Source organism: Heptranchias perlo, chromosome 21 (genome assembly GCF_035084215.1).
Source record: "Heptranchias perlo isolate sHepPer1 chromosome 21, sHepPer1.hap1, whole genome shotgun sequence".
Lineage (NCBI taxonomy): Eukaryota > Metazoa > Chordata > Chondrichthyes > Hexanchiformes > Hexanchidae > Heptranchias > Heptranchias perlo.
In genome coordinates, this window is record NC_090345.1 from 22519497 (window position 1) to 22539903 (window position 20407).

General features: G+C 43.2%; 1 protein-coding gene across 6 annotated transcripts in view; it reads left to right on the forward strand.

The window, feature by feature from the left end:
* Nucleotides 1–20407, forward strand: part of LOC137340049 (microtubule-associated protein futsch-like) — a 224708-nt gene that overhangs the window by 62309 nt on the left and 141992 nt on the right. For all 6 annotated transcript variants that reach the window (XM_068002280.1, XM_068002274.1, XM_068002277.1 and 3 more), the window contains exon 6: nucleotides 9230–20290. In XM_068002280.1, the coding sequence (XP_067858381.1) occupies nucleotides 9230–20290 (11061 nt within the window). The remainder of the gene's footprint in view (nucleotides 1–9229; nucleotides 20291–20407) is intronic.

Sequence of the window (20407 nt, forward strand, 5' to 3'; positions counted from 1 at the left end):
AGAAAATACTGGAAACACTCAGCAGGTCAGGCGCCATCTGCAGAGAGAGAAACAGAGTTAATCTTTCTGGTTAATGACCTTTCATCAGAACTGGAAGAAGTTAGACATTTAACTCTCTTACGTAGAATTGTACGTTAAATCTCTAACTTCTTCCAGTTCTGGTCATCGACCTGAAACGTTAACTCTGTTTCTCTCGCCACAGATTCTGCCTGACCTGTTGAGTGTTTTCAGCATTTTCTGTTTTTATTTCAAAGTACACCTCTCTTCTCTCACATAACACTGGAATCTTTCACACTTGTGCCTTATTCTATTGGATGTGGTAAGTATAAAAGAAAAATATGCATTTATAAAGTGCCGTTACCACATCTTTGAGAACCGTCTCAAAGTGCTTCACACAAGTTATTTTTGAAATGCATTCACTGTTGTCTGTTGTTATGGAGGCAAACGTGGCAGGCAATTTGGGTACAACAAGGAGCCACAAACAGCAATGAGACAAATGATTACTTAATCTGTGTTTGGTGGTGTTGGACAAGGGAACAATGTTGGCCAGGACACTTCAGCAGTGCCATGAGTTCTTTAGTATCCACCTGAATGGTTTCACTTTTCAACTGAAGGATGGCACTTCTGACAGTGCAATACTCCCTCGGTAGTGCACTCATCTGCCAGAATAGATTATATGCTGAAATCCTGGAATGGGATTTGATACAGTCCTTTTAGAAAGGAATTGACAAATTCCTGAGGGGAAGGACATTGGGGTGTATTGGGTGTATATGTTTGGCTAGTGAAGTGTCATGAATATCAAATCTTCTAAATCTAAATCCTGAATTGAAAAAGATCCAATATACAAAAGTGAGGGTCTCCACAGGGAGCTCAACATTAGAGAGCAAAGAATTGGATGAGTATATATTTAATTTGGAATGCCATTAGATCACTTGGGTATAGAACACATATAGCCCATCAGTCATCCAGCTGCATTGCCAGAGAATTAAGACATATTCATGTACCAAGCCATGTCAGTAGGAACCCAGATTCGTATTGCTCCGAGATACCTAGGACCTGAAATTCCTGGGGCCGGGGATGGTGGGTTAATGGTGTACTGGCAGCAAATGCCTGTGAGTCCCAGCATTGCTAGGGCCATAGGTTGGGGAAATGGGGAAGGAGTTTGAAAATTTAAAGGCTGGTTTTGCAATGGCATTGATTGCAGAGTGATTGCTGAAACTGGCACAAGAAGGAACTACAGGCTATTTTTACTGCCCTAATGGAAACCTGCAGATCTGCTAACAATGCGACAAAGTGCCACAGCACTATTTCTCTTCCCCCACTCAGCAATTGTGTTCAAAATGGTGTGGGCGCCCACCCAAGATATCCAAATTGGCCTGATTGCAAGATTTCAGATGGGGCCAGAGACATTGCCAGGGGCAGGCTCCATCCAGGCCCGCCTTCCCTGGAATTTTGGGAACCCTGAATCTGACATACAATCCACCTCAATTATCCGCGCCAGCTCTATGCAAGAGCAATCCAGCAAGTCCCACTCCCCCGCCCTTTCCCCGTAGCCCTGCAAATGTTTTCCTTTCAAGTACATATCCAGTTCCCTTTTGAAGGCCATAATTGAATCTGCCTCCACCACCTCCTCGGGCAGTGCGTTCCAGATCCTAACCACTCGCTGCGTAAAAAAGTTTTTCCTCATGTCACCTTTGGCTCTTTTGCCAATCACCTTAAATCTATGTCCTCTGGTTCTTGACCCTTCTGCCAATGGGAACAGTTTCTCTCGATCTACTCTGTCTAGACCCTTCATGATTTTGTATACATCTATCAAATCTCCTTGCAACCAGAGATGTCCCAAGGAGAACAATCCCAACTTCTCCAGTCTATCCATGTTACAAAAGTCCCTCATCCCTGGAATCATTCCAGTAAATCCCTTCTGCACCTTCTCTAAGGTTTTTTTAAAATTTGTTCACGGGATGTGGGCGTCGCTGGCGAGGCCAGCATTTATTGCCCATCCCTAATTGCCCTCGAGAAGGTGGTGGTGAGCCGCCTTCTTGAACCGCTGCAGTCCGTGTGGTGACGGTTCTCCCACAGTGCTGTTAGGAAGGGAGTTCCAGGATTTTGACCCAGCGACAATGAAGGAACGGCGATATATTTCCAAGTCGGGATGGTGTGTGACTTGGAGGGGAACGTGCAGGTGGTGTTGTTCCCATGCGCCTGCTGCTCTTGTCCTTCTAGGTGGTAGAGGTCGCGGGTTTGGGAGGTGCTGTCGAAGAAGCCTTGGCGAGTTGCTGCAGTGCATCCTGTGGATGGTACACACTGCAGCCACAGTGCGCCGGTGGTGAAGGGAGTGAATGTTTAGGGTGGTGGATGGGGTGCCAATCAAGCGGGCTGCTTTATCTTGGATGGTGTCGAGCTTCTTGAGTGTTGTTGGAGCTGCACTCATCCAGGCAAGTGGAGAGTATTCCATCACACTCCTGACTTGTGCCTTGTAGATGGTGGAAAGGCTTTGGGGAGTCAGGAGGTGAGTCACTCGCCGCAGAATACCCAGTCTCTGACCTGCTCTCGTAGCCACAGTATTTATATGGCTGGTCCAGTTCAGTTTCTGGTCAATGGTGACCCCCAGGATGTTGATGGTGGGGGATTCGGCGATGGTAATGCCGTTGAATGTCAAGGGGAGGTGGTTAGACTCTCTCTTGTTGGAGATGGTCATTGCCTGGCACTTATCTGGCACGAATGTTACTTGCCACTTATGAGCCCAAGCCTGGATGTTGTCCAGGTCTTGCTGCATGCGGGCTCGGACTGCTTCATTCTCTGAGGGGTTGCGAATGGAACTGAACACTGTGCAGTCATCAGCGAACATCCCCATTTCTGACCTTATGATGGAGGGAAGGTCATTGATGAAGCAGCTGAAGATGGTTGGGCCTAGGACACTGCCCTGAGGAACTCCTGCAGCAATGCCCTGGGGCTGAGATGATTGGCCTCCAACAACCACTACCATCTTCCTTTGTGCTAGGTATGACTCCAGCCACTGGAGAGTTTTCCCCCTGATTCCCATGGACTTCAATTTTACTAGGGCTCCTTGGTGCCACACTCGGTCAAATGCTGCCTTGATGTCAAGGGCAGTCACTCTCACCTCACCTCTGGAATTCAGCTCTTTTGTCCATGTTTGGACCAAGGCTGTAATGAGGTCTGGAGCCGAGTGGTCCTGGCGGAACCCAAACTGAGCATCGGTGAGCAGGTTATTGGTGAGTAAGTGCCGCTTGATAGCACTGTCGACGACACCTTCCATCACTTTGCTGATGATTGAGAGTAGACTGACGGGGCGGTAATTGGCCGGATTGGATTTGTCCTGCTTTTTGTGGACAGGACATACCTGGGCAATTTTCCACATTGTCGGGTGGATGCCAGTGTTGTAGCTGTACTGGAACAGCTTGGCTAGAGGCGCAGCTAGTTCTGGAGCACAAGTCTTCAGCACTACAGCTGGGATGTTGTCGGGGCCCATAGCCTTTGCTGTATCCAGTGCACTCAGCCGTTTCTTGATATCACGTGGAGTGAATCGAATTGGCCGAAGACTGGCTTCCGTGATGGTGGGGATATCGGGAGGAGGCTGAGATGGATCATCCACTCGGCATTTCTGGCTGAAGATGGTTGCAAACGCTTCAGCCTTGTCTTTTGCACTCACGTGCTGGACTCCGCCATCATTGAGAATGGGGATGTTTGCAGAGCCTCCTCCTCCCGTTAGTTGTTTAATTGTCCACCACCATTCACGACTGGATGTGGCAGGACTGCAGAGCTTTGATCTGATCCGTTGGTTGTGGAATCGCTTAGCTCTGTCTATAGCATGTTGCTTCCGCTGTTTAGCATGCATGTAGTCCTGAGTTGTAGCTTCACCAGGTTGGCACCTCATTTTTAGGTACGCCTGGTGCTGCTCCTGGCATGCTCTTCTACACTCCTCATTGAACCAGGGTTGATCCCCTGGCTTGTTGGTAATGGTAGTGAGGAATCTGCTGGGCCATGAGGTTACAGATTGTGCGAGGAATACAATTCTGCTGCTGATGGCCCACAGCGCCTCATGGATGCCCAATTTTGAGCTGCTGGATCCATTCTGAATCTATCCCATTTAGCACGGTGGTAGCGCCACACAACACGTTGGATGGTGTCCTCAGTGTGAAGACGGGACTTCGTCTCCACGAGGACTGTGCGGTGGTCACTCCTATCAATACTGTCATGGACAGATGCATTTGCGACAGGTAGAATTGGTGAGGACGAGGTCAAGTAAGTTTTTCCCTCGTGTTGGTTTGCTCACCACCTGCCGCAGGCCCAGTCTGGCAGCTATGTCCTTCAGGACTCGGCCAGCTCGGTCAGTAGTGGTGCTACCGAACCACTCTTGGTGATGGACATTGAAGTCCCCCACCCAGAGTAAATTTTGTGCCCTTGCCACCCTCAGTGCTTCCTCCAAGTGGTGCTCAACATGGAGGAGGACTGATTCATCAGCTGAGGGAGGACGGTAGGTGGTAATCAGCAGGAGGTTTCCTTGCCCATGTTTGACCTGATGCCATGAGATTTCATGGGGTCCAGAGTCAATGTTGAGGACTCCCAGGGCCACTCCCTCCTGACTGTATATCACTGTACCACCACCTCTGGTGGGTCTGTCCTGCCGGTGGGACAGGACATACCCAGGGATGGTGATGGAAGAATCTGGGACTCCCCAGATGTTCGTAAGGAGGACCTTGCAGGGTCGACTGGGTTTGGTGTTTTTTTGCCGTTGTCGTGTCCGGTGCCTAGTGGTCCGTCCGGTTTTATTCTTATTATGACTTTTCGTAGCGAGATTTTACAACTGAGTGGCTTGCTCGGCCATTTCAGAGGGCAATTAAGAATCAACCACATTGCTGTGGGTCTGGAGTCACATTTAGGCCAGACCGGGTAAGGACAGCAGGTTTCCTTCCCTAAAGGACATTAGTGAACCAGATGGGTTTTTACGACAATCCGGTAGTTTCATGGCCACCATTCCTGATACGAGTATTTTAATTCCAGATTTTTATTTAATTAATTGAATTTAATTAATTGAATTTAAATTCACCAGTTGCTGTGGTGGGATTTGAACTCATGACTCTGGATTTTAGTCCAGGCTTCTGGATTACTAGCCCAGTAACATAACCACTATGCTACCGTACCCTTCTGGTGCCTTGAACTGGATACAATAGTCCAGCTGTGGCCAAACCAGTGTTTTATAAAGGTTCACCATGACTTCCTTGCTTTTGTACTCTCTGCCTCTATTTATAAAGCCCAGGGTCCCATCTGCTTTTTTAACTGCTTTCTCAACCTGCCCTGCCACCTTCAACGATTTGTGCACATATCCCCCAGATCTCTTTGTTCCTGTACCCCTTTTAGAATTGTGCCCTCTAGTTTATATTGCCTCTCCTCGTTCTTCCTACCAAAATGTATCACTTCGCATTTTTCTGCATTAAATTTCATCTGTCACGTGTCCACCCAGGCCACCAGCCTGCCTATATCCTCTTGAAGTCTATCACTATCCTCCTCACTGTTCACTACCCTTCCAAGTTTTGTGTCATCTGCAAATTTGGAAATTGTGCCCTGTACACCCAAGTCCAAGTCATTAATATATATCAAGAAAAGGGAGTGGTCCCTGACCCCTGGGGAACACCACTGTATACCTCCCTCCAGTCCTAAGAACGACCATTCACCACTACTCTCTGTTTCCTGTCCCTTTGCTAATTCTGTATCCATGTTGCTACTGCCCCCTTTATTCCATGGGCCGCAATCTTGATGATAAGCCTACCATGTGGCACTTTATTAAATGCCATTTGAAAATCCATATACACCACATCAGCTGCATTGCCGTCATCTACCCTCTCTGTTACCTCATCAAAAAACTCTTATCAAATTAGTTAAACACGATTTGCCTTTATCAAACCTGTGCTGGCTTTCCCTAATCAATCCACACTCATCCAAATGACTGTTAATTCTGTCCTGGATTATCGTTTCTAAAAGTTTCCCCACCACTGAGGTTAAACTGACTGGCCGATGATTGTTGGGTTTATCCTTACACCGTTTTTTGGGTGTAAGGATAGAAGACTTTTGGATTCCCTTTTATGATGGCCGCCAGTCTATTCTCATACTCTCTCTTTGTCCCTCTTATTTCCTTTTTCACTTCCCCTCTGAACATTCTATATTCTGCCTGGTTCTCACTTGTGTTATCAACCTGACATCTGTCATACATCCCTTTTTTCCGTTTCATCTTACTCACTATCTCTTTTGTCATTCAGGGAGCTATGGCTTTAGTTGCCCTACCTTTCTCCCTTGTGGAAATGTGCCTGGACTGAACCCGAACCATCTCCTCTTTAAAGGCCGCCCACTGTTCAATTACAGTTTTGCCTGCCAATTTTTGATTCCAGTTTACCCAGGTCAGATCTGTTCTCATCCCATTGAAATTGGCCCTCCTCCAATTGAGTATTTTTACTTTAGAATGGTCCATGTTCTTTTCCATAGCTATTCTAAACTTTATGATGATATGATTGCTGCTCCCGAAATGCTCCCTCACTGACACTTGCTCCTCTTGGCCCACCTCATTCCCTAGAACCAAGTCCAGCAATGCCTCCTTCCTCATTGGGCCGGAAACATACTGGTTAAGAAAGTTATCCTGAACTCTGTTCTAAAATTCCTCCCCTTCTTTGCCCCTTATATTATTATTGTTATCCCAGTCTATATTAGGATAGTTAAATTCCCCAGTTATCATAACTCTATAGCTTTTGCACCTCTCTGTAAATTTGCTCCTCTATATCCTTCCCACTAGTTGGTGGCCTATAGAATACACCCAGAAGTTAATGGCACCTCTTTTATTTCTTAACTCTAACCAAATAGATTCTGTCCTTGACCTTTCCAGGACATCCTCTCTCTCCAGTACTGCAATATTCTCTTTAATCAATACCGCCACCCCACCCTCTTTTCTTTCCTTCCCTATCTTTCCTGAACAACTTGTATCAAGGAATATTTAGTACCCAATCCTGCCCTTTTTTGAGCCAGGTCTCCGTTATCGCCACGACATTGTATTCCCATGTGACTATTTGCGCCTCCAGCTCACCAACCTTGTTTACCATGCTTCGTGCATTTACACACATGCACTGCAAACCAGTCTTAAACTTTCTGGTACTCTCTCCTAGTCTGATCCCACCTAATACTGTACTATTACTTGCTCTAGTGCACTCTTTCTCCCCCGATCCTTTGTGCTCCTTGTTTCTCCTTTCCACTGCTACATCCTGGTGCCCATCCCCTGCCAAATTTGTTTAAACCCCCCCCACTGCACGAATGAATCTTCCCGCTAGGGAATTGGTCCCAACTCTGTTGAGGTGCAAGCCGTCTGGCCTGTACAGGTCCCACCTTCCCCAGAACTGGTCCCAATGCCCCAAGAATCTTAAGCCCTCCCTCCTGCACCATCTCTCCAGCCACACATTCATCTGCTCTATCCTCCTATTTCTATACTCACTAGTGCGTGGCACCAGGAGTAATCCGGAGATTACTACCTTTGAGGTCCTGCTTCATAATCTCTTTCCTAACTCCTTAAAATCTGCCTGCAGGACCTCATTCATTTTTCTACCGATGTCGTTGGTACCGATATGGACCACGACCTCTGGCTGTTTGTGAACAGTAGATCACTGGGAATTTTTCTGTGGAAATTTGATACCTTTGTGGCTTCAGCCACAGAGCTTGGCCCCGAATAAATCTAAACAATATCAACTCCAGATGTACAGCGGACATTGACTTGTGTATGTGAATTTACTGTTGCACATAGTAACATTTTATTCAGTCCCTAAATCCGAAATGATCCAGATTTGATTCTAGATGAGCAAATTGGGGTGAAATTCGCCAAAACAGGTGATAGCGAATCGGCAACCTGTTCTACACACCACCCGATTTTCTTTTCCATGGGCGGAATGTAAAACGGGCTGCTGACTCGCGATTGCCCGTTTTGCACTCGTGCCCAAGACAAATTTCACCTCAATTGTATCTGGTGGTCATCCAGTATAATTATGTAGTTAGTATTGTATATGTTACACTCGAATCATGAAAGCAAAAACCACTGCAAAACATGACGTAGGACGTTTTTGCGTTCCATTGAAATATGAAATAGTGATGTGACAGACAGCACTAGTTACATGATAAACTGTTCAGAATTAGTAAAGCACCTGTGCGATTTTCATGGTTAGAAGAGGCTTTTTCTTCCCATTCTCTTTCTTTGATGGGTATGTTATGAAGAAGACAGAATATCAAGTAGCAAATACTGCAGATGCTGGAAATCTGAAGTGAAAACAGAAAATGCTGGAAACAGTCCGCAGGTCAGGCAACATCTGTGAGAGAGGAAGGTAGGGTTAACGTTTCAGGTCGATGACCTGGGTTCGGACATAACCCTACTTTCCAGTATTTTCTGTTTTTATTGCAGCATATCAAATGTTTAGGCTTTTCCTCTTTCACTCCCATTCTCTTCTACTGGAAGAAAAGAGAGTGATGGAGTAGCAGCTTACATATTGCATGTGGCAAAAACATATTTTTGGTTTCATTTTAGTGTTGAACCAAAATCCGTGTGATACTTTGCTGTGATAATTTTCCAGGGAATAAGACCATTGACATTCATTGTCTAGTACTGATTGCCATGAGATAGCAGGACTGTCCTGTGATGCTGATTATGATATAGAGGGGGTTGTTAACTTAATATTAAACTTGATGTGGAGATGCCGGTGATGGACTGGGGTGGACAAATGTAAGGAATCTTACAACACCAGGTTATAGTCCAACAATTTTATTTTAAAATCACAAGCTTTCGGAGATTATCTCCTTCGTCAGGTGAGTAGTGAATGAGAGGTTCTCAAATCGCATATCTTATATTAGGCTGGGACACCATCACACCAATCAAAGGTGTCGTTGGTGTTCAGACAGGTTAGCCACGGAAAACAGTAGGTCCCAGTATACTGAATACACAATGTGTCAAATTACACAGACAGAGAGAAAGAGACCCGAAAGGCAGAGAGAGAGAGAGAGAGAGAGAATTTCCAGTTGTATTAAAAACAGATAATATCAAACTGACCACTGTCTCAATGCATGCAGTGCTTGGCTTCGGCACGTTAATTCTGCTGCATGTGGACTGAATGAACTACCACCCGTTTGTGTGACAAAGTTAATATTGGTATTTTGGTGTGTAATTTTCAAACTTTTCCACTATTAACAGCCCCAAAACAGGAGACAACAATGTCCAGTCTCCTGAAACTATTACTGAAAACAACCTGAATTCAACGTCTCAAGAAATCCTGGTCGGACAAAAGGACGCATCACCAGAATGCAAAGAAAAAGAGAATCTTCAAATCACGGCAGATTCAAAGTCCCCTTTTTTAGCTGAAAATAAAAATAGCTTATGGTCTTTACTAGAAGATGCTGCATTTGAAGGAGATGCCTTGAAAGTGAATAACATATTCGATGAGACAAAAACTACCGCGGCAGAAGATACTGGTCACAGCCTGAAAGCCAGTTCCTTAGCAGTACAAGGAAATACTGCAACGAGTGCAGCCGAGGAACGGTTGTCAGATCTATTGCATCATGGTGAGCAGCTGGATGAAACAGATGAGCAGGGCTCAAACCCTTCACTCCAGGGCACAGATGGGGGAGATCAGTTACCTGCCCAAGAGACTAAGTGCGGCCGAGTGTTGCCAGTACCAGGATGTAAAGAATCCATCATAGAGGAAAATCCTGCAAAAAGCACAGATGGTACAAGCGATCTGTTAATGGTAGAAATCCAAGACCTAAAGTATCTGACACCAGTGAGTTTAGAAAAACATGCTGAGTATGTGGCAATTGCAAGTCACGATGTTGTCAGTCATTCTCAAGTCAAACTTGAAAATGAGCAGTTCAGTGAAGAAGTGGTCACTGATCAAGAAGAAAATTGTATTTTACCGAAGGTCGACCTTAAAGAAATAGAAGGTTTTATTTCAGTGACAGAATATGCACGAAATTTGTCTGAGGGAGTGGTATTGGAAGGGAATGAGTTGAGTTTGAGTTGTAATATTGATCAACACCAAACATCTCACAGTGAAAATAAAACTAAGGGCTGTGAAGAAAATGAGTGCAGTCTTCTGATGGGCACAGAAAATCAGAGGTGCCCTGCAAAAATGGAGTTACTGCCCATCGGCGCATCAGATCTTGACACTGCTAAATTGAATGTGACACTGTTAGCAGTCAGCGATGAGCAACAGAAAACACACAACACTAACGAACAAGAAAATATCTCCAAAGAAAATGTCTGCAGCCTTGTAACTAGGATGGAGAATATTCCAGAAACCGCAGTGCTGACCTCAATCCATCAGAATCCCAGTACTGGGAGAACAAAAGAAAATCTAATGGGTTTCAGTTGCGATTATGAACAGGGTCAAATGTGCAATCAGGAAACAAAAAATAATGTTTGTGAAGGAGATTTGGGCAGCCTTGAAATGCACATGGAAAATATTGTATTTCCAGTCAACCCTCAAAACCTTGATGCATTGGAGCCGAAAGAGACAGCATTTGTTTTCAAAAGCGAGCAGCAGATGTGTACCAGTGAATCAAAAGGAAAGGTTTGTGAAGAAAATGTGTGGAATCTTCAGACCAACATTGATAGCCAGGAAACCACCAAGCCAGCGCCTAGTTATCAGAACACTTATGCAGAGAAAGCACGAAATGAGCCACTGGGTTTCTGCTGTGACAGTAACCAGCAAGCAAGTAGCGGTGAGGAGCAAGCTAAAGTTTCTGAAGGAAATTTATCCAGTGTGCAGATTGACTCGGAAAACTGTTCTTTTCAAGAAACTTCAGACCTGACACTCTGCCAGAACTTAAACTTATTGCAAATGAAAGAAATGTTACTGGGTTTCCAAAATGACCAGCAAGTGTGCAGCACTGAAAAACAAGATAGCAGATCTGAGAAAATTGGGTGCACCCTTCAAACTGGTCTGGAAAATGGGCTGTTGTCAGATCGAATGGGATTGTCTTCTAGCTCCCAGGATCCTGATTCAATGGAAATGAAAGGAGAACAGCTGAATTTAAACGTTCCTAACGAGCAGCAAGAAGACACCAGTGAGATACAAAATGAAGTCTGTGAGGAGGGGTTGTCTGAGGAGGGGCTGTCCTGCCTGCAGAAAGACGTGGGTATAGAAAATAAGATATTTCTAGAGACGTTTGAGTTGACCCCAAGCTCTCAGACTCCTGACACAATGGTTGTAAAAGAGATATCAGTTCTCAGTACTGAGCAACAGCAGTCAGGTAACAGTATGACAAAAGAAAATGTTTGCGAAGGAAATGTGTGTAGCCTTCACACAGTACATGTGGAATTGTCACCTAGCTCACAGATTCCTGGAACAGTTAAACCGAAAGAGGCACTATTATCTGTCACTAATAAATGGCAAGCATGCAGCAGTGAAAAGAAAGAGATGGCTTCGAAAGAAAACCAGTGTGACTTGCAGACTAGGTTGGAAAGTTCCATATTCCCAGAGAGCAGGGAATTATTGCTTAACCTTCAAAACTGTGATTCAAAAGAAGCAACAAAAGAGAAACTATCAGATTTCAGCCATTACATGGGACAAATATCAACATGCACCACAGAAACGCTCTGTCAAGACAATCTGAGCAACATTCAGATGATAAAAAATATTATAATACCAGCAGCCATGCAGCTGCCAGCTATCTTGGACTTTCCTGGTACAGCTGAAGTGAAAGAGTCATTAATGTCTGTCAATAGTGAACAGATATGCAGCAGTGAAAAGCAAGAGAAAGTGTCTGAAGAAAATGTGTGCAACTCTCCAGCTACTATGGAAAGTACTTTGTTCTCAGAAACTGTGGACTTACCACTTGTTCCTCAGAATATTGGCTCAACAGGCACAGAAAATGAACAGTCATGTTTGAGTCACAGCAGTGTACAGCAAACAGCACAGGGAGAAATGAAAGAAAATCTTGGTAAAGAAGAAGTGTGCAGCTTTCAGTCTGATCAGCAAGATACGATTTCAGAAAGAGTGGAATCATTGCTGGCCTCTCAGCAGACTGCTGGCACTGAAATGAAAGAGGCATTATTGACCTTCAGTGGTGAACAACTACAAACATCCGGCAGTGAAGAACAGCAAAAGGATTATGAGGGGAATGTGTGCCGTCTCCAGGAAGGTCCTGAAGATACTGTACTGTCGACAAGCACAGAATTAGCACTGAACCCTCAGGATGCTACAACTAAAGAAGAGACATCAGAGGGTTTGACTCATGAGCAACAGCAAATGTGTGACACTGAGTCCAAAGAAGGAGTCTATAAAGAGGATTCAGACAGCCTTCAGATGCCAGTGGAAAATATTTTAATTCCAGAAGCCACTAAATTAACACTTTGCATGCAGAATCCTGATGCAGTGGAACACAGAGACTTATTGATGAGACTTAGCAACAAACAGCAGCAGGCAGGCAGTGAAATAGCGAAAGAAAAAGACTGTGAGGAAAACATACAGAAACCTCAGACTGACACTGAGAAGATTATTGCCACAAGCATGGATTTGCCACCCAGCTCAGAGATTCCAAGTATTGATGAACTGACAGAAACATTATTTAGCCACAGAGAACTGCAAAAGTGTGACAGAGAAAAGCAAGAAAAGTTGTCTGAAGATAATCTTTACAACTTCCCAATTGGTACAGAAACTAGTTTGTTCCAACACACGAAGGAATTATCTCCTACGACTCAGAATATTGGTTCAATAGCTACAGAAAATGAACAGTTGCCGTTGAGTTATGATACTGAACTGGAAACAGCACATGGAGAAATAGAAGAAAATCTCTCTAAAGAAGAAGTGTACAGCTTTCAGACTGATCGAGAAGACATGATCCCAGAAAGAGCAGAATTGCTGCCTGCCTCTCAGCAGACTGTTGACATTGGAATGAAAGAGGCATTACTGACCTTCAGTGGTGAACATCTAGAAACATCTGGCAGTAAAGAACAGCAAAAGGATTATGAGGGGAATGTGTGCCGTCTCCAGGAAGGTCCTGAAGATACTGTACTATCAACAAGCACAGAATTAGCACTGAACCCTCAGGATGCATCTACTAAAGAAGAGACATCAGAGGGTTTTACTCATGAGCAACAGCAAATGTGTGACACAGAGTCCAAAGAAGGAGTCTATAAAGAGGATTCAGACAGCCCCCAGATGCCGGTGGAAAATATTTTAATTCTAGAAGCCACTAAATTAACACTTTGCATGCAGAATCCTGATGCAGTGGAACACAGAGACTTATTGATGAGACTTAGCAACAAACAGCAGCAGGCAGGCAGTGAGATAGCTAAAGAAAAAGACTGTGAGGAAAACATACAGAAACCTCAGACTGACACTGAGAAGATTATTGCCACAAGCATGGATTTGCCACCCAGCTCAGAGATTCCAAGTATTGATGAACTGACAGAAACATTGTTTAGCCACAGAGAACTGCAAAAATGTGCCAGCGAAAAGCAAGAAAAGTTGTCTGAAGATAATCTTTACAACTTCCCAATTGGTACAGAAACTAGTTTGTTCCAACACACGAAGGAATTATCTCCAATCACTCAGAATATTGGTTCAATAGCTACAGAAAATGAACAGTTGCCTTTGAGTTATGAACAGGAAACAGCACATGAGGAAATAGAAGAAAATCTCTCTAAAGAAGAAGTGTGCAGCTTTCAGACTGATCGAGAAGATATGATCCCAGAAAGAGCAGAATTGCTGCCTGCCTCTCAGCAGACTGCTGACACTGGAATGAAAGAGGCATTACTGACCTTCAGTGGTGAACATCTACAAACATCTGGCAGTAAAGAACAGCAAAAGGATTATGAGGGGAATGTGTGCCGCCTCCAGGAAGGTCCTGAAGATACTGTCCTCTCAACAAGCACAGAATTAGCACTGAACCCTCAGGATGCTACAACTAACGAAGAGACATCAGAGGGTTTTACTCATGAGCAACAGCAAATGTGTGACACTGAGTCCAAAGAAGGAGTCTATAAAGAGGATTCAGACAGCCTTCAGATGCCAGTGGAAAATATTTTAATTCCAGAAGCCACTAAATTAACACTTTGCATGCAGAATCCTGATGCAGTGGAACACAGAGACTTATTGATGAGACTTAGCAACAAACAGCAGCAGGCAGGCAGTGAAATAGCGAAAGAAAAAGACTGTGAGGAAAACATACAGAAACCTCAGACTGACACTGAGAAGATTATTGCCACAAGCATGGATTTGCCACCCAGCTCAGAGATTCCAAGTATTGATGAACTGACAGAAACATTATTTAGCCACAGAGAACTGCAAAAGTGTGACAGAGAAAAGCAAGAAAAGTTGTCTGAAGATAATCTTTACAACTTCCCAATTGGTACAGAAACTAGTTTGTTCCAACACACGAAGGAATTATCTCCAATCACTCAGAATATTGGTTCAATAGCTACAGAAAATGAACAGTTGCCTTTGAGTTATGATACTGAACTGGAAACAGCACATGGAGAAATAGAAGAAAATCTCTCTAAAGAAGAAGTGTGCAGCTTTCAGACTGATCGAGAAGACATGATCCCAGAAAGAGCAGAATTGCTGCCTGCCTCTCAGCAGACTGCTGACACTGGAATGAAAGAGGCATTACTGACCTTCAGTGGTGAACAACTACAAACATCTGGCAGTAAAGAACAGCAAAAGGATTATGAGGGGAATGTGTGCCGTCTCCAGAAAGGTCCTGAAGATACTGTACTATCAACAAGCACAGAATTAGCACTGAACCCTCAGGATGCTACAACTAAAGAAGAGACATCAGAGGGTTTTACTCATGAGCAACAGCAAATGTGTGACACTGAGTCCAAAGAAGGAGTCTATAAAGAGGATTCAGACAGCCCCCAGATGCCGGTGGAAAATATTTTAATTCTAGAAGCCACTAAATTAACACTTTGCATGCAGAATCCTGATGCAGTGGAACACAGAGACTTATTGATGAGACTTAGCAACAAACAGCAGCAGGCAGGCAGTGAGATAGCTAAAGAAAAAGACTGTGAGGAAAACATACAGAAACCTCAGACTGACACTGAGAAGATTATTGCCACAAGCATGGATTTGCCACCCAGCTCAGAGATTCCAAGTATTGATGAACTGACAGATACATTGTTTAGCCACAGAGAACTGCAAAAATGTGCCAGCGAAAAGCAAGAAAAGTTGTCTGAAGATAATCTTTACAACTTCCCAATTGGTACAGAAACTAGTTTGTTCCAACACACGAAGGAATTATCTCCAATCACTCAGAATATTGGTTCAATAGCTACAGAAAATGAACAGTTGCCTTTGAGTTATGAACAGGAAACAGCACATGAGGAAATAGAAGAAAATCTCTCTAAAGAAGAAGTGTGCAGCTTTCAGACTGATCGAGAAGATATGATCCCAGAAAGAGCAGAATTGCTGCCTGCCTCTCAGCAGACTGCTGACACTGGAATGAAAGAGGCATTACTGACCTTCAGTGGTGAACATCTACAAACATCTGGCAGTAAAGAACAGCAAAAGGATTATGAGGGGAATGTGTGCCGCCTCCAGGAAGGTCCTGAAGATACTGTACTATCAACAAGCACAGAATTAGCACTGAACCCTCAGGATGCTACAACTAAAGAAGAGACATCAGAGGGTTTTACTCATGAGCAACAGCAAATGTGTGACACTGAGTCCAAAGAAGGAGTATATAAAGAGGATTCAGACAGCTCCCAGATGCCGGTGGAAAATATTTTAATTCCAGAAGCCACTAAATTAACACTTTGCATGCAGAATCCTGATGCAGTGGAACACAGAGACTTATTGATGAGACTTAGCAACAAACAGCAGCAAGCAGGCAGTAAGATAGCTAAAGAAAAAGACTGTGAGGAAAACATACAGAAACCTCAGACTGACACTGAGAAGATTATTGCCACAAGCATGGATTTGCCACCCAGCTCAGAGATTCCAAGTATTGATGAACTGACAGAAACATTGTTTAGCCACAGAGAACTGCAAAAATGTGCCAGCGAAAAGCAAGAAAAGTTGTCTGAAGATAATCTTTACAACTTCCCAATTGGTACAGAAACTAGTTTGTTCCAACATACCAAGGAATTATCTCCAACCACTCAGAATATTGGTTCAATAGCTACAGAAAATGAACAGTTGCCGTTGAGTTATGATACTGAACTGGAAACAGCACATGGAGAAATAGAAGAAAATCTCTCTAAAGAAGAAGTGTGCAGCTTTCAGACTGATCGAGAAGGCATGATCCCAGAAAGAGCAGAATTGCTGCCTGCCTCTCAGCAGACTGCTGACACTGGAATGAAAGAGGCATTACTGACCTTCAGTGGTGAACATCTACAAACATCTGGCAGTAAAGAACAGCAAAAGGATTATGTGTGCCGTCTCCAGGAAGGTCCTGAAGACACTGTCCTCTCAACAAGCACAGAATTAGCACTGAACCCTCAGGATGCTACAACTAAAGAAGAGACATCAGAGGGTTTTAGTTCTTCTACGGAGAAGCAGCAAATGTGTGACAGTGAATTGACACATGGACTCTGTAAAAAGAATTTGAACAATTCTCAAATATCTGTGGAAAACATTTTTCCTCCAGAAGCCACAAAATTGTCACTCGGCACAGAGAAGCCTGATGTAGAGGAACAAAGCCATATATTGCTGGGGTTCAACAGACAGCGGGCAGACAGTGAGATAAAAGAAAAAGTCTGTGAAGCAAATGAGCAAAACCTTCAGAATGAGGCTGGAACCATGTCGACCTCAGAAGTATTGAAATCACCAGCCAGCTGCCAAGATCCTGCTACTACAAAACTGAAAGAAACAATAATTGGATTCAGTAGAGAACATCAGCAAATAGATAACAATGGGAAACAAGAAGTGACTGAAGTAAATCTGTGCTGCTTTCACACTGCTACAGAAAGTACGGAAAATATTTTAACCCCGAAAGTTATGGAAATGGCAAAAGTCCTTCAGGATCCCAGTACGAATGAAATGAAAGAGGAACTTTTGGGCTTTGGTATTGATAGAAAACAGCAACAAATGGCCACAAGAAGAATAGAAGACAACTACTATGAAGAAAACGTAGGTTGTCTTCAACATGGTGAAAAAAATATTCCAGAACCCGCAGCCACAGAATGCACTGCTCAGTATCCGAATACTGAGACACTGAAAGAAAGATTGATGAATTTCAATCATGATGTGGAACATCAGAAAACATGTGGAAATGCAACAAAAGCAAATACTTGTGCTGAAAGTATGAGCAGTTTTCAGGTGGGTATGAAAACCACCCTTCCAGAATCCATTACATTGATACAGAGTGCTCCCATTTCTCAAGCACTTGAAGATAATGGTACATTACTGGGAGTCAGTGATCAACAACAGCAAATCTGCAGTAGTCTAACAGAAGAAAAAATCTATGTGGACAATGTGTGCAGTCTTCTGACTGTTATTGAAAATGTAACAGCAGAATTATTAGCTGGCTCAGGGAATCACCACATAGAGGAGGCAAAGGAAAACACACTGGGGTTCAGCTGTGAAAATGACCAGCAGGAAACATGCAGTGATGAAATGAAAGAGAAAATTTGTGAAGAAAATGTACACAGCTTCCAACTGGATACAGCAGACACCCTCCCAGAAACTATAGAACTGATTCCCGCCACTGTGAGTCATTGTACAGCAGAAGTGAAAGAAGCATTACCTGGTTTTATTAGTGAACAACAAATGTGTATCAATGAGGCAAATGCAAATGTCTGTGAAGAAAACCTTTGTAGGCTTCAGATGGGTAATGACAGTATTGTACTTCCAGAAGTCATTGAACTGACACCTGGCTCGCAGAGTCCTGAAACATCAAAAGAAACTTTATTGGCAGTTGTTAGTGAACAGCTGAAAACAGGTATCAGTGTAATGAAAGACAACATTTCTGAAGACAATATGTGGAGCCTTCAGACAGGTAATGAGCATATTGTACCTGTAGGAACCATGGAACTGACAGCTAACCTTCAGAATCATGACGAAGAGAAAGGAAAAGAGACATTACTGGGTATTAGTGGGGATCTAGAACAAGAACTCATACTCAAAAATGAATCAAAAGAAAATCTTCATGAAGACAATATGCAGGTATCAAAAACAAGTACAGAAGACGTTAAGCTCTCAGTGAACGAGGAATTGACAGCTTGCACACAGGACTGTAATATTGCTGGCCTGCCAGAGAACACAATGGGTTTCAGTGGTAAACAACAAGCAGAAAGCATGGACAGCCTCCAAGTTAGCAGTGAAAATAATTTATTTCCCGAGGCCATCAAACTAATACCTGGCACTCAGATCCCTGACACGAAGGATGTGAAGGAGATATTGGTTTTAAGTAGTGAACATCAGCAGCAGATGTGCAACAGTGTAATTAAAAAGGAAGAAGCTTATGGAAAAACTGCACATATCTTGCAGAGTACTGTGGAAAATATTACAATCCCTGAGAGTATGAAATTGGCATCAACACCTCAAGATTCTGACAACTCTGAACTGATGGCTTTCAGTAATGAACAACAGCAGACATGTAGCAGCGGAATGAAAACAGAAACCTCTAAAGAAGATGATTACATAGAAAATAACTTATATCCAGACACTACCATGATATTACCATTTAGTCCTCTGAAAGAGGATAAAGTGGACTTTAGGGAGAAGCTATCAGATGTCAGTTGGAACACTGAACAGCAAAATTGGAACATTGAAGTGCAAGACAACATCTCAGAAAAGAATATGTTTAAATTAAAGACCAATACAGAAATTACTACACCCTTAGAAGCAATAAAATTCCCATCCAACTTGCAGATTCATGAGCTGGAGAATGGAAAAGATTATTTATTGGCTTCCAGTCGAGATGCTGACAAGAGTCAAATCTCCAGCATAGAACCAAAAGAAAAAGTCGTTGAAGAAAATGCGAACAGCCTTAAGTTAGGTGGAGAAGGTATAATCCTAGAAGCCTCTAAACTGACACCCAGGCTTCAGGACCCTGAAGCAGTAGAGCTGAAGGGAACAGCATTGGACTTCGAGAAAGAACAACAGCAAACCTGCAACAGTGAAAGCAAAGAAACAAGAAACCTCCTGTCTGACACTGAGAATATTTCAGCCGAAGAAACTATGGAACTGCCAGCTAGCTCCCAGAAATTTGATACTGAGAAAGATGAAGATAAATTATTGGATTTCAGCCATGACACTGAACAACAACAAACATGTAATGATGAAAGCAAAGAAAAGTTCTTCAAAGAAAATGCTTGCATCGAGAAGATGGATATAGCAAATTCTGTTCTCCCAGAAACTACGAAATTGTTATCTAGCTCTGACATTGCTACTGAACTACAAGAGACTACAAACAGTTCTAGTAGTGAAGCTCAGCAAATATCCACTGCTGAAACAAAAGAAAACTTCTGTGTTGAAAATATACATAGCCTTGAAAATATAATCCCAGAATCCAATGGGTTAACTTCTAGTTCCTTGCATTCTGATGCAATAATAAAAGAGGATATTTTAAGTCGAATATATGACAATGAGAAACAACAGACCTTGAATATGAGTGGAGAAGAAAGTGTTTACGCAAATGGTGTTGGCAGCTTGAAAAAAGGCATGACTTTTGGAATAGATCCCGAGGTAGAGTTTGCTCTTTGCTGTCTGTCTGTTCCTGAAGCTGTGGAAATAAACCAATTGGCTACAACTTCAGATAGTGAACAACAACAGACATATGACAATCTAATTTCACATAGTATTTGTGAAGAGAAAGTAAGTTTGGAGATGGATTTTGCTTTACAAAGTGATAAACTCCCAGAGGCAGCAGGGAAAGAGACCATCTCAGTAAGAGGCACAGACTATAAAATCCATGCAGTGTCAGAAACTCAACTTACAAAATCTATGACCACTAAAAGCAAGGAACCCAGCAGTGCAACTGAACACCTGCTCTTGTTGCACACAAGAGATGCAACAGAAAGTTGCTTAGAAATTGATGTCAAGAAACAGGAAAACACTATGGGTGTTCTACCAACAGGGAATTTTGCTGAAATAGATCAAACTTCCATTGAAAAACAGTCCTGCATGTCTGATACTGAATTTGGAAATGAGTTCTTATTTGCAATAGAACAAACAGCCAGACCAAAAGGCAGATCCCCACACTCATTTGCAGATGTAAAGGAAGAGGAGTTTCTGCTGGCTGCATGTGAAAACACTGAAGTCAGAATAATTGAAAAAGAACTTAAAGAAGGATTAAAGACCAAAAGGTACATAGGTCCTTGCTTCTATACTTTACCACATGAATGTGTTTATATTATCAAACAGTTGTAATAAGAGTATAGACATTCCATTTTCTAACTGTTCTTTTTCCTGCTCTCTGTTGA